This window comes from Callospermophilus lateralis, chromosome 3 (genome assembly GCF_048772815.1).
Source record: "Callospermophilus lateralis isolate mCalLat2 chromosome 3, mCalLat2.hap1, whole genome shotgun sequence".
Classification (NCBI taxonomy): domain Eukaryota; kingdom Metazoa; phylum Chordata; class Mammalia; order Rodentia; family Sciuridae; genus Callospermophilus; species Callospermophilus lateralis.
Window position 1 is genome coordinate 4,831,361 of NC_135307.1, and position 13,813 is coordinate 4,845,173.

Here is a 13,813-nt window from a genome sequence, read left to right on the forward strand (position 1 = left end):
TTTAAAGCATAGTTTGATATGCCTTTTTTGTTGTTTGTTTCAGACAGGTCTTGCTAAATTGCCTGGGGTGGCCTTGAACTTCCAATCCTACTGGTCAGCCTCCTGTAGCTGAGATTACATGTATGCATCACTACACCCAGCTGATTTTTTTTTTTTTTTTTAGTACCGGGGATTGAACTCAGGGGCACTTGACCACTGAGCCACATCCTCAGCCCTTTTTTATATTTTATTTGGAGACAGGGTCTTACTGAGTTGCTTAGCACCTTGCTTTTTGCTAAGGCTGGCTTTGAACTCATGATCCTCCTGCCTCAGCTTCCTGAGCCGCTGGGATTATAGGCGTGCTCCACCATGCCCAGCTTCCAGGTGTTTTTTTGTTTGTTTGCTTGTTTTTGTAGTTTTAGATGGACAGAATGCCTTCATTTTATTTGTTTATATTATTATTATTATTATTTTTTAGTTGTAGATGGATATAATACCTTTATTTGTTTTTATTTTTATGTGGTGCTTTGGATCCAACCCAATGCCTCACGCATGCTAGACAAGTGCTCTGCCACTGAGCTATAGCCCCAGCCCTCCAGGTGTCTTTTGTTATTGATTACGAATATTAAATTTCACTGTGGTCAGAGAATATATTTTGTATGATTGAGTCCTTTTAAATTTATTCAGCCTTTAAAAAATATTTTTAGGGCTGGGGATGTGGCTCAAGTGGTAGCACACTCACCTGGCATGCGTGCAGCCCGGGTTCGATCCTCAGCACCACATACAAACAAAGATGTTGTGACCACCAAATATTAAAAAAATTATTAAAAAAATATTTTTAGTTATAATGAATAGGCATTATATTTATGTATAGGCCTTTATTTATGTATTTTTTTAAGAGAGAGTGAGAGAGGAGAGAGAGAGAGAGAATTTTAATATTTATTTCTTAGTTATCGGCGGATACAACATCTTTGTTTTGTATGTGGTGCTGAGGATCGAACCCGGGCCGCACGAATGCCAGGCGAGCGCGCTACTGCTTGAGCCACATCCCCAGCCCTATTTATGTATTTTTATGTGGTGCTGAGAATCGAACCCAGTGCCTCACATGTGCTAGGCAAGTGCTCTACACTGAGCCCCTATTCAGACTTGTTTTATGGCCCAGAATATAGTCTATCTTGATAAATGTCCTATATGCAGCATAATTATTCAGAGAGAAAGATGATGATCGCATATATAAAATTCTAGAAAATGCATACTAGTCTAAGATGCCCGCAGATCACTGGTTTCCTGAACTTCACTGTCTCTAAAATACAAAATAGAGCTGGGGATGTGGTTCAGTGGTTGAGTGCCCCTGGGTTCAATACCCAGTACCAAAAAAAAAAAAAAAAAAATTAAAAGACACCTGAAAAACTTCCAAATATTTGTAAACTACATAATACATTTATAAATAACTCTGAGTCAAAGTAGAAATCAAAAGGGAAATCAGTATTTTGAACTGAATGATGATGAAAATATAATGCATAAAAATTCGGGGGGGTGGGCTGGGGTTGTGGCTCAGTGGTAGCTCAGTGGTAGCGTGCTCCACTAGCATGCATGAGGCACTGGGTTTGATCCTCCTCAGCACCACATACATGTAAAATAAAGATATTGTTTCCCCCTAAAACTAAGAAATAAAATAAATATTAAAAAAAATTTTTGTGTGAGGGGGCTGGGGTTGTGCCTCAGTGGTAGAGCACTCACGTAGCATGTGTGAAGCCCTGGGTTCAATCCTCAGCACCACATAAAGATAAATATATTGTGTCCATCTACAGTTAAAATATATTTTTTAAAAAAAATTTATGCGAGGGCTGGGGATGTGGCTCAAGTGGTAGCACGCTCACCTGGCATGCATGCGGCCTGGGTTCGATCCTCAGCACCACATACAAACAAAATAAAGATGTGTCCACCGGGGAAAAAAAAAATAATATATATATTAAAAAATTCTCTCTCTCTCTCTCTCTCTCTCTCTCTCTCTCTCTCTCTCTTTAAAAAAAAAAAAAAAATTGTGTGAATCAGAACTGGATGTCTGTCCTGCTCAGGGTGACCCCAGAGTTGAGGATTTATCTCCCCTGAGCCTTGATGCTCTCATCTGTACAATGGACTAAAGCCACCTACTTCAGTCAGGAGGGTTAGCTGAGAGCTGCTACTCTACCTGGCCACCCTGGGGGTAGGTGAGGGCAGGTTCCAGCAGGGTTTGTTTACTTTAGCAAAGGTATACAACAGTTACTAGCAGTTACTGTGTGCCAGGCCCTGGTCTGGGCCACTTGCCAAAACAGAAGTAGTTCATTAAGACTCATAAACACTCTGTGAGGAAGACAGTCCCATGCTTTTATGGATCCTGAACTGGAGGTACAGAGGGGGTAAGTGCCTTGCCCCAAGTCACACAGGTAGACATGCAATGGCTGAGCCAGGACTTAAATGCAGGCTACCAGGATAGAGTCTGTCCCTTGTGTTCCAGCTTAATAGAGGGACACTGAAAGGTTTCAAATGGAGGAGGAGAATGGTGAGATTCCTGTACAGTAAAATCACTGGGGATGGGAGGGGAACAGACACAGACACTAACAGGACTGGGAGTCCTGTAGAGCTAGTACCTGCCTAGGGAGGGAGAAGCCTGAGTTCAATCCCCAGCAATGAACGGTGCCTTGGGACACATCAAATATTTAGGAAGCTGAAGCTACAGAATGTGGTTGTGTATTAGAAATAACACTACTCCTGGAGGAGGTGGCTAAACAGAAAAGTATGTGCAGGGATCCAGGCTGGAGGGTTCAAGGAACAGATGACCTGATTAGCCATCTGAGGGCAGGGTACACAGCATGCTGAAAATTCCTTTTAACAGTGTTCTGACATGGTAAGAAGGAGAAAGTGTCCCTAAGGGAACATGTGAGCAGAAGGTACACTAGAAATTAATTAAATGAGGAACAGCCTGTGCACTGCCCTGTGGGGGTACATCATGGAGAGAGGGACAGCTTAGACCTGGAGGGGATACAGGGTGACCTGAGGGCACACGGGTGGCAGCAGACATCAATCTGCAGAGCTGTGAAAGCCCCACAATGGAGCTCTTCTCCTGGGAATGATGGGAAGTCACTGAGAGTGTGCAGGGAGGAATGATGGGGTCAGAGCTGTGTGTTTTTTCAGTGGTGCTGGTGAGGAGACCCAGGTAGGCAAGCACTCTACCAGGAGCCACCCTGGACTGAGGTGTGTTCTTGAAGTTCACCCTTTTATGGGTTGGGACAGAACAGACCTGATGCAGCAAGCAGTTAGGAGGTCTTGCATGTGAGTGATGGCTGTGTGAGTGAGGGAGGCACATGGAAAAAGTTGGGGGATGAAGATGGAGAGCAGAGGATAATTCAAGGTGTATTTAGGAACTAATTTTGAAAAATATAAAATTAGCCAGGCACAGTGTTGCACATCTATAATCTCAGCACTCGGGAGGATCGTGGATTCAAAGCCAGCCTCAGCAAAAGTGAGATGCTAAGCAACTCAGTGGTTAACTGCCCCTGAGTTCAGTCCCTGGTACCCCCCTCCAAAAAAAAAAAAACAAAAAAAAAAAACCTATAATAGAAGGAAGATCAGTAGAGGAAGAGGAATAGGGAGAGGCAGGAGGGGAGAGAAAGAGAAAGTACTGGAAACTGAAGTGGAGCAAACTATAATTCATGCATGTATGATTATGTCAAAATGAAACCAATATAATGTATACCTATAATGCACTAATTAAACATTAAAAAAAAAAAAAAAAGCCAGGCATGGTAACAGACACCTGTAATCCCAGTGGCTGAGGTTGAGGCAGAAGGATCACAAGTCCAAAGCCAGCAACAGCAATTTAGTGAGACCCTGCCTCAAAATAAAAAAGGGGCTGTGGATGTGGCTTAGTGGTCAAGCGGCCCCAGGTTCAATCCCTGGTATCAAAAAGAAATACAAAAAAAATGTATTTAGGAGGCAGACAAAGCAGGACTTTGTGGGTCAGACCCAGTGCAGAAGGAAGCTGGGGTTCTGAAATATGGTGGGGTGGTCACTGAAGGATATGCAGAATAAGTCCAAGGACATTTCCCCTATCTGTGTCAGTTCTCCACCCACCTTGTTTGGGATAAAATTGAAGCTTTTGTCATTTAAAAGCCCAGGCCACAGCCAGAGGGAAGGAACACAAAAGGAACTCACACCTGACAGGCACCCTACCCCTCACCCTAAGGGGCCAGCTGACTCCAATACAATAAGCCCCAGGAAATCCCCTATCCACAATCCCCGCCCACACTAATGGATCAGCAGACTCCAATACAATGAACCCCAGGAACTACCCTCCTGTCCCACCCTATAAATGAAGCCTATGAAACCCTTGCTTTGGCCCACCACCATTTTCCGCCCCAGAAATGAGCCACATCAGTTATTTGGCCGATTGACTCCTCAGCTGAATAAAGAAGAGCTTGCTGATCCAAGGTCTGCTTCCTGCCTCCCTCATTGTGCTTACAGTCACCTGGCTCTAGAGTCCTAGGGGAATTGGTTAGGTAGGGAACCTTAAGCCTGGTATGGACCCAGCTTCTTGTCCTGGGCGTCTGTGAGTTATATGCACACAGATAATGTTAGAAAGTGAGAGTGCTGGGGGCTGGGGTTGTGGCTCAGTGGTAGAGCACTTGCCTCGCATGTGAGGCTCTGGGTTTGATCCTCAGCATCACATAAAAAATAAAATAAGTAAGTAAAGGTATTGTCCATCTACAACTAAAAATTTTTATTAAAAAAAAAAAAAAAGTGCTGGAAAGGATCTTCTGGTGGCCTAGAACTCCCCTCCAGGGGCTCCAGCCACAGGCCAGGGAGAGAAATTCAATCCAGGAAGCAGAGAGAAAGAGCGGCCTTGGGAAGGGAGGAAACCATAGCCCTTGATGGAGGAAAACGGGCAGAGCTCTCAAGGAAGGGAGTGTTGGGGAACAGTGTGTAATGTTAACCAGAAGGGTAACCCCCAAAAATGTCCAGTTACTGAAAGCTCATGAAAGAGAATACAAAAAGAAAATGGAGGGAGACCTCAAGGACCAGTGGAATCTTTACTCTGCACTGGAGGGGAACATTTTCAAGGGGGAAATTGTGGTGGGCTACCATGAGGGTCTGGATTAGAGCCAGATCATAAGGAGGAGTTAGAGGAGTTAGTCAGTTTGGGGGCAAGGCCAGGTCATGGGAGGAGTTTGGGTGATGGGGTTAATTTAGAGCAGGGCAGGAGGGCAGGTAGGGAAACAACAAGGGAAGTTCCCTCCCTGGACCTCCATATCCTCAGTCTCTGCTGGGAGAGTTGAAGAACAGGATGATGTGGATGGAGCAAGGGATATTAATGCTGGGCAGGAAACAGGGAGTGGGCTTGGGGTAACCTGGTAGAAAGGAAAGGTAAAGGCCCTAGAAAGAGGGACAAAGCGAAGCCAGGACACTGGATGCCTCATCTAAAGAAATCTTAAATCTCTTGGGCAATGGTGGAAGCTGGGGTAAAAAAGGAAGGAAGCCACCACATCAGGAAAGAGGGAACAGGTTGAAAAGGCACAAGGTACTGCCTGCCAAGACCTTGCAGGCTGAAAATATCAACTACCCTTCTTCCTTCCCTGACCCCCTCCTCTTATTGCCCCCATCCCAGACTGCAAGGAAGACCTGGGCCTTGCAGCATTCTCTCCTCTCTCTCTCTCACACACACACAGCATGAAATACACTTCACATACCTAACAACATCAAGTACCCTTGCTGTGCCACTACTAGTTTCTTCCATCGTCCCAATTCCCCCAACCCCAATCCTGAGGCTTGAATCCAGGGACACACTACACTGAACTGCATCTCCAGTCTTTTATATTTTTTGAGACAGGTCTGTTTTTGCAGACTGGCCTGGAACTTGGCATTCTCCTGGTACTATGGCATGTACCACCCTTTTTAATGTAAATGCTCTCAGCACTGGCTCCTAAGGGGTCTCATGGTCCAGAACTCCTGGAATAGCAGGTTTCCCTGAAAAACCAGCCTCTACCTCAGAGCAAAGCCTGTCCAAGGGAAGGGACATGACCTTTGTCCTTGGAAAGACCCACAGAGCACTCCTAGGCACATTCCCACCCTGCTAAGTGGTTTATCTACAAATAATAGGAGAGATCTGCTGGGCCAGGTGTCCCTGACTCAGTCAGGCTAGGTGAGGACCATAGCCATCCCTTAGCAGCCAGCAATCAGCATGAGACAGGGAAATACCTGGTATGCCAGATGACCCTCCCAGTAGTTTATGGTGATGGGAAACCATGTAGTTAAGTACAAACACCCCTCTTGGCTTAAATCAATCAGTTCAAATGAATCCCCCTCTTGTAGTAACCAATCACCCCTACCCAACTTGCTCCCGCCAGTGAATGTACTAATCGTTTGAGTTGTTTTTTGATTTTCCCGCGGTGTGTGATGATTTGCTAAGAGATGCCATGATGTATGTGGGGGTCCTTGCCTTCTCCAAAAAATGTATAAAACTGCTGCAAACCCTGGGCTTGGGGCCTCTCAGCATCACCAATTGCTGTGTGCGCACGGAGGACCGAGCTAGCTCGCAATAAACACCTCTTTGCTGTTTACATCGATCTTGGTCTCTGGTGGTGTTTTGGGGGTCCCGAATTCGAACATAACATCCCCAGAGACTTGGAAGTGGAAGGAGTGTTCCTTAAGTTTGTTTATAGTGGTAGTAGCTCTCAGATTGTTCCAGAAGGCCAGGCCCAGAATCTAGGGAGGAGTGCCAAAAGTGGGAGGAGCAAGACAAAACATCACAGGACTGGGCAGGGACATTGTGCACTAAGACTCCTTTCCTTAAAGATGAAACCACAACGTTGACCTGGCAGGCCCAAGGGACCCACCTTCTCCATTGTTGTTACAGCCATTATCCGAACTGGTGAGAAATGCTTGAATTTCCTGCTTACAAACTAACTTTTGGGCCGGACATGGTGACATGTGTTAGTTCTTGAGAGGCACTGGAGGCTGAGGCAGGAGAATGGCAAGTTCAAAGCCAGCCTCAGTAATTAAGCAGGATCCTGTCTCAAATAAAAAGAACTGGGGATATGGCTCCGTGGTTTAGTGCGCCTAGGTTCAATCTCCAGGAACAAAAATAAAAACTGGCTTTTGGAGCAAATTAACCACCCAACTATTAAGTGTTTCCTATGGACACCCCAGGTAAAGTTTGAAACAAAATGAGCTTTACAAAATCATGGTGGAGGTCAGTAGGTGAGCATGAATTTATTCCAAAATCCCCGGAGCCCCAAAAGTGGGAGCAGTGCTGTAGGAGCAGGTTCGGGGACTTGACCTCTTCCGGTGGGCCTGATGGCATTTCCTCACAGCCATTCGCCCAGGTGAGAGAGGCCTGCGACCGGACAGTGGTCTGTCTGCGAAGGCTACGGCAGTGGAGTCGGCTGCTCCCGTCAGCCTGGCCTCAGAACTGGGCGCCCCTTGGGCACACATGACCTCTTTCCCCGGGGGACGACCTTCTTATCAGGGTGGAGAGCAGGTCCATGTCCTGCCCGCCGTCCACGTGTCGCGGTCCCCCTCAGACATCCGTCACGAATCCAGTTTCTGCCTGGGCGCCAGGCGCAGGAACCCTGGGACCCCCGGCACCTAACACGGCCTGGGCCCCACAATCGCTGCCCCAGGCCCCCAAACTGCCCCAAACCCCAAACACGCGGCCCCAGGCGGGTAGATGTTGCTGGGTCCCCAAGCCCTCTACTGGCGCCAGGCCACTGAACCGGCCCCGCCGCGCGGCGGGGTCCCCCAAAGCTTAAACTATAGGCAGGAGCGCCTTGAAAATTACAACTTTTGCTTTCGCAGAGTGCACCACACAAGTATCGGGGCCGCGCATGCGCATGCGCAGAAGCGCGCGAGCGTGCTTGGCGAGGCGGGGCCGCGGGCTCGGAAGTCTCCAGAGGCTCCGAGACTCTCCGAGAATTCCGGGCCGCGCAGGCGCGCTGGGGTCGGCGCGGGAGTGCGGGTGCGACGGCAGTGACGAGGGGCGCGCGGCCGAGCCCCGCGCAGGGTCCGCGCGCGCCGGGCAGAGGGGCGGACGGTGGCCAGGGCGCAGGCGCAGGCGCGCGGCCGTGGCGGCAGTTGGGGAGGGTTCTTCCGGAAGGTTCCGGAGCCTTCTGGAAAAGGCGCCGCGCGCTGGGCGGGCCCGCCGCTATATAAGGGCGGCGCGGGGGCGGCGCGCCAGTTGCTTCAGCGTCCTGGTGCTGCTACGCCGCGGAGCCTGTGCGGTTGTCCAGCCAAGGTGAGGCCCCGGGCGGGGGACGGAGGCGGAGAACGGGGCTCCGGGGCGCGGCGCGGAGTGGGGTGCGGGCCTGGCCCGCGGCGGGGCCGGTGGAGTGGGGTGCAGGCCTTGGTCGCTGCGGGCCTTTTCGGGGGCCTGGGCGTTGCGCCCGCGCAGGGCCGCGGCTGGGGCCGCCATGGCGGGGCGGGGGCGGGGGCAGCCGTTGAACGGCGTGCGCGGGCCCCGGCGCCCTGCGGCCGCAATGAGGTCATCCTTTGTCGGCCGTCCCCACGCCCGGGCCGGGCCGCGCTGTCCGCAGAAAACCATGGGCCCGGGCCGCGGTGCACCGGGGCTCAGCGCGCGCGGTCCTTGTAGATGCCGGAGGAGACACAGACACAAGACCAGCCCATGGAGGAGGAGGAGGTGGAGACCTTCGCCTTCCAGGCGGAGATTGCCCAGTTGATGTCGCTGATCATCAACACTTTCTACTCGAACAAAGAGATCTTCCTGCGGGAGCTGATTTCCAACTCGTCGGATGTAAGTGCCCCGGGAGCCTGGCGCCGGGCGTGGTTGGGCGAGGGCCTCCCCGGGCGCTGCGCATGACTCCTGAGTGTCTCTCCTCCAGGCCCTGGACAAAATCAGATACGAAAGCCTGACGGATCCCAGTAAGCTAGACTCCGGGAAGGAGCTGCATATTAACCTCATTCCAAACAAACAAGACCGAACCCTCACGATCGTGGATACTGGAATTGGAATGACCAAGGCCGACCTGATCAATAACCTTGGTACTATCGCCAAGTCTGGGACCAAAGCGTTCATGGAGGCTTTGCAGGCTGGCGCAGACATCTCCATGATTGGCCAGTTCGGTGTCGGTTTCTATTCTGCGTATTTGGTTGCCGAGAAAGTGACTGTGATCACCAAGCACAACGATGATGAGCAGTATGCCTGGGAGTCCTCGGCAGGGGGCTCCTTCACTGTCAGGACTGATACAGGTGGGCACGGGGTGGAAAAGTTGCTTCCGTCAGTCACGTGGGGCAGAGTACTGCCAACACTGGACATCCAAAAATGCTGTGAAACGTGTAAAACTAAGTTCATTTACCTAATATCTTGGGCAAGAGCTTAAAACTGCTCTTGGGAACCTTTGTAGTGGTTAGGAGACCTCACCTCAGGCTTGATCAGAAGGCTGTTAGGTGTGGCACAGCTAGATTGGTAATGTTCATTTGGTCATGGAAATATAAATTGGGGCTGGGGTTGTGGCTCAGTTGGTAGAATGCTTGCCTAGCACGTGAGGCACTGGGTTCAATTCTCAGCACCACATAAGGAAAATAAAACTGTTGTGTTCATTTACTATAAAACTTTTTTTTAAAGTATGAATTCAGGGACTGGAGTTGTAGCTCAGTGATAGAGGGCTTGCCTAGCACGTGTGAGGCCCTGGGTTTGATCCTCAAAACCACATACAAAATTGAAAATAACGCTAAAAATTAAATTCTGTGCACTCTCACTTTCTTTTTCAGGAGAACCAATGGGTCGTGGGACAAAGGTCATCCTGCATTTGAAAGAAGACCAAACTGAGTACTTGGAGGAAAGAAGAATAAAGGAGATTGTGAAGAAACATTCCCAATTTATTGGCTATCCCATTACTCTTTTTGTAAGTGTCCATGGCAATGCAAAATAATCTATATGGAAATAAGAGACTGAATTCAGCCCTTAGTGCCTATATGTTTGAAGTACCCAAACTTTTTGTAAAAAGTTTACTGACTAGTCTGAAGCTAAGTCCCTAGGGCTGGGCTGTTCAGGAGGTGCATCAGATATTGAGAGTAGCTTTGTCGCTGTTTAATCCCTCAGTTTGGCCAATGTAGGCTTTTTAGTAGAGGCAAACCATGCTTTCACTCTATCCTTGAGTTCTGCAGTGCATAGGTGATGTGATTTCTGTCTCTGAAGGTGGAGAAGGAACGTGATAAAGAAGTCAGTGATGATGAGGCTGAAGAAAAAGAAGATAAAGAGGAGGAAAAAGAAAAAGAAGAAAAAGAGCCTGATGACAAACCTGAAATTGAAGATGTTGGTTCTGATGAAGAGGAAGAAGAAAAGAAGGATGGTGACAAGAAGAAGAAGAAGAAAATTAAGGAGAAGTACATTGATCATGAAGAACTCAACAAAACAAAGCCCATTTGGACCAGAAATCCTGATGATATCACTAACGAAGAGTACGGAGAGTTTTATAAGAGCTTGACCAATGACTGGGAAGATCACTTGGCAGTGAAGGTGAGTGGGTGACTTAGGGCATCAATGCCAGTGTGCCTCCAGGTTTTCCATTGAATTTTGAGGGTTGTCTTCACCCCCTCAGCTCCAAACACTGTTAAGTTTATCAAAGTGCAAGTGTGAATCTGTTGGGTAGCCCCTGTGGAAGTTGGCTGACCTGGTCCTTTACATCCCACTTAATTTTTTGTTACAGCATTTTTCAGTTGAAGGACAGTTGGAATTCAGAGCTCTTCTTTTTGTCCCAAGACGTGCTCCTTTTGACCTCTTTGAAAACAGAAAGAAAAAGAACAACATTAAGTTGTATGTACGGAGAGTTTTCATCATGGATAACTGTGAGGAGCTAATCCCTGAATATCTGAGTAAGTAAGAAATGGAAGAATGATCACTATCAACTTGAGGGTTATGGTGGCAGAGCACTTAACTATCACTTCACATGCAAAGGTCCCTGTCCCTGTCTCTGTATTTAACACCAGTGTTGATTATGAAATGAGTCCCTTGGGTCTTTCTATTTTCCAGATTTCATTAGAGGAGTGGTGGATTCTGAGGATCTTCCTCTAAACATTTCCCGTGAAATGCTGCAACAGAGCAAAATTTTGAAAGTCATTAGAAAGAATTTGGTCAAAAAATGCTTAGAACTCTTCACTGAACTGGCGGAAGATAAAGAGAACTACAAAAAATTCTATGAGCAGTTCTCTAAAAATATAAAGGTAAACACATTGGCTGCTTATTAGCAGTTTTCTAACTATAATTTTAAATTATTTTTTAAAATACAGAAAACTAAGAGCAATACTTTTTTCAGCTTGGAATACACGAAGACTCTCAAAATCGAAAGAAGCTTTCAGAGCTGTTACGATACTACACCTCTGCTTCTGGGGATGAGATGGTTTCTCTCAAGGACTATTGCACCAGAATGAAGGAAAACCAGAAACACATCTACTACATCACAGGTAACAATAAATGTTGTAATCCATTGCGTAGTTCTTGTGGCTTCAAACCACAAGACCATGGGTTGATTCTTTAAGTGGCTCTATACTTCGGGTGTAATTTTATTGCTGTAGGCAAGATATTTAACATGAGGGACTGGGATTGTGGCTCAGCTGGTAGAGTACTCACCTTGCATGTGTAAGACCACATAAAATAAGTGAAATAAAGGTAGAACCCAGATATTAATCAGTGTGGCTAGATCATGCTCGTTAATTATCTGAATTCTTTTAAAATCAAAATTAAAGGTCTAAAATGGTAATTTTACAATACCTCAGGTGAGACCAAGGACCAGGTAGCTAACTCTGCCTTTGTGGAGCGTCTTCGGAAGCATGGTTTGGAAGTGATCTACATGATTGAGCCCATCGATGAGTACTGTGTCCAACAGCTGAAGGAATTTGAGGGGAAGACTTTAGTGTCTGTCACCAAAGAAGGCTTGGAGCTTCCAGAAGATGAAGAAGAGAAGAAGAAACAGGAAGAGAAAAAAACAAAGTTTGAAAACCTCTGCAAGATCATGAAGGACATCTTGGAGAAAAAGGTTGAAAAGGTATGTGAGTACTCAAGTTTGTTTCCCTTTGTAATTATTAACCTAAGGTGTTTTGCTTAGTCATGCCAACCCCTGTGAGTTTTTTAATTTGGCAAAAAAAAACTGGAAAAATTAGCCTGTGTAATTTATGGCTCTTTTGCAAATGATTACCATTTTTGATCCATTCATTGGTACTAAACCAGTTACTTGGATTTCATTCATTTTTCCCAAGGAAAGCTTAAGGAAGAGGTTAAAATAATTTTTCTAGGCCTACTTAACACTTCAGGCCTTGATTTACATACAGGTGGTTGTGTCAAACCGATTGGTGACCTCTCCATGCTGTATCGTCACAAGCACATACGGCTGGACAGCAAACATGGAAAGAATCATGAAAGCTCAAGCTCTCAGAGACAACTCTACAATGGGCTACATGGCAGCAAAGAAACACCTGGAGATAAATCCTGACCACTCCATTATTGAGACCTTGAGGCAAAAGGCAGAGGCTGACAAGAATGATAAGTCTGTGAAAGATCTGGTCATCTTGCTGTATGAAACTGCTCTCCTGTCTTCTGGCTTCAGTTTGGAAGATCCCCAGACCCATGCTAACAGGATCTACAGGATGATCAAACTTGGTCTAGGTAAGCTGTCATCTGCTTAGGAAGAAACGTGTTTGTTTGTAGGGACAGTCTTCTAATTGGTAAGCCCACTGCTTGAACCAGCAGTTTTAGACTGCTAGCTGGCTTGAAGAACTCTAACATGGTGGCTTGGTTTCCAAAACAGGTATTGATGAGGATGATCCCACTGCTGACGACACCAGTGCTGCTGTAACAGAAGAGATGCCACCCCTGGAAGGAGATGACGACACATCACGCATGGAAGAAGTAGACTAAGTTTCTGAAGAACCACTCATATGTGACCCCCACTTCACCTTCATTCCTGATACCTTTTCAAGGATTTTTTTTGTTCTTTGTTTTTGTTAACAAACATTTATTAAAATGTGTATGGCATGATGATATCTACTTAAAGGGGAGATAAGATTTCTTTGTACTTTTAAGTGATATACTGTGATACTTTAGGCACTAAAGCAGAGCTAGTAATGCTTTTTCTAGTTTCACATTGGCTTATTTTAACAGGTTGAGATGTTTGTTCTAAGACATGTAACCTAACTTTCTAAAGTGTTCCACTACCAAGTTGTATCCCTTAGTAGACCATACCAAATCTTTTGTCCCTGAAGTGTTCCAAGATAGACCTTGATGTTTAAAAGAAAGATACTTGTTAAAATGGCTTGAGTTTCATCTCATTAGGATCTCCCATAGTTACCCACTGTGCATGTATTAGTCCTCTAGAACCAAGTATGTGAAACAGACAACTGGCTGGGAGGAACTCTACAGGGCTTGTTTTCCAAAGAAAAGTATTTCAAGAAACAAAGCTTAAACCTCCCTTAGGTGTTACAAAGCTGTTCAAAAAGTAACTCAGTAAGGCTTGTGAATGGAAATATGTAGTGCCCAAGTCAACATTCTGCTTTAAACAGTAATAAATGCAGATGAGTTAAGAACAGTGTGTCTTATTTTGGAGCAAAAGGAGGGGAGTGAGTGAATGGTTGGACTGCGTTGGCCCCCAGTAGTTGAAAGTGCCTGGACCCAGTGAAGGTGAATAATTAATGCTGGCTACTCTTGGATATGGAGCTATACCTCCCAAGGTCCATGTGGGTAGCTGGCAGGTGAAGGGCATATTTCAGTAAACATGGGATCAGAAAACTGTTCCCTGTAATTTTGTTTTTCCACCCCCACCCAGTCTTCTCACACAGGCAAAGTTCCAAG

At 46.7% G+C, this 13,813-nt stretch overlaps 1 protein-coding gene across 2 annotated transcripts; it reads left to right on the plus strand.

The window, feature by feature from the left end:
* The first annotated feature begins 6,793 nt into the window (after positions 1 to 6,793).
* Hsp90aa1 (heat shock protein 90 alpha family class A member 1) lies at positions 6,794 to 13,548 on the plus strand. 2 transcript variants are annotated; one of them, XM_076849631.2, is made up of 11 exons: positions 6,794 to 6,886; positions 8,603 to 8,764; positions 8,853 to 9,219; positions 9,742 to 9,875; positions 10,169 to 10,489; positions 10,680 to 10,845; positions 11,003 to 11,193; positions 11,286 to 11,433; positions 11,746 to 12,014; positions 12,298 to 12,631; positions 12,774 to 13,548. In XM_076849631.2, the coding sequence occupies exons 2-11, from the start codon at positions 8,603 to 8,605 to the stop codon at positions 12,881 to 12,883; spliced, it is 2,202 nt and encodes a 733-aa protein (XP_076705746.1). In that variant the 5' UTR covers positions 6,794 to 6,886; the 3' UTR covers positions 12,884 to 13,548. The 2 variants fall into 2 exon arrangements, with proteins under 2 accessions (XP_076705746.1, XP_076705745.1); XM_076849630.2 differs by lacking the exon at positions 6,794 to 6,886 and adding an exon at positions 8,142 to 8,248.
* The last annotated feature ends 265 nt before the right edge of the window (positions 13,549 to 13,813 follow it).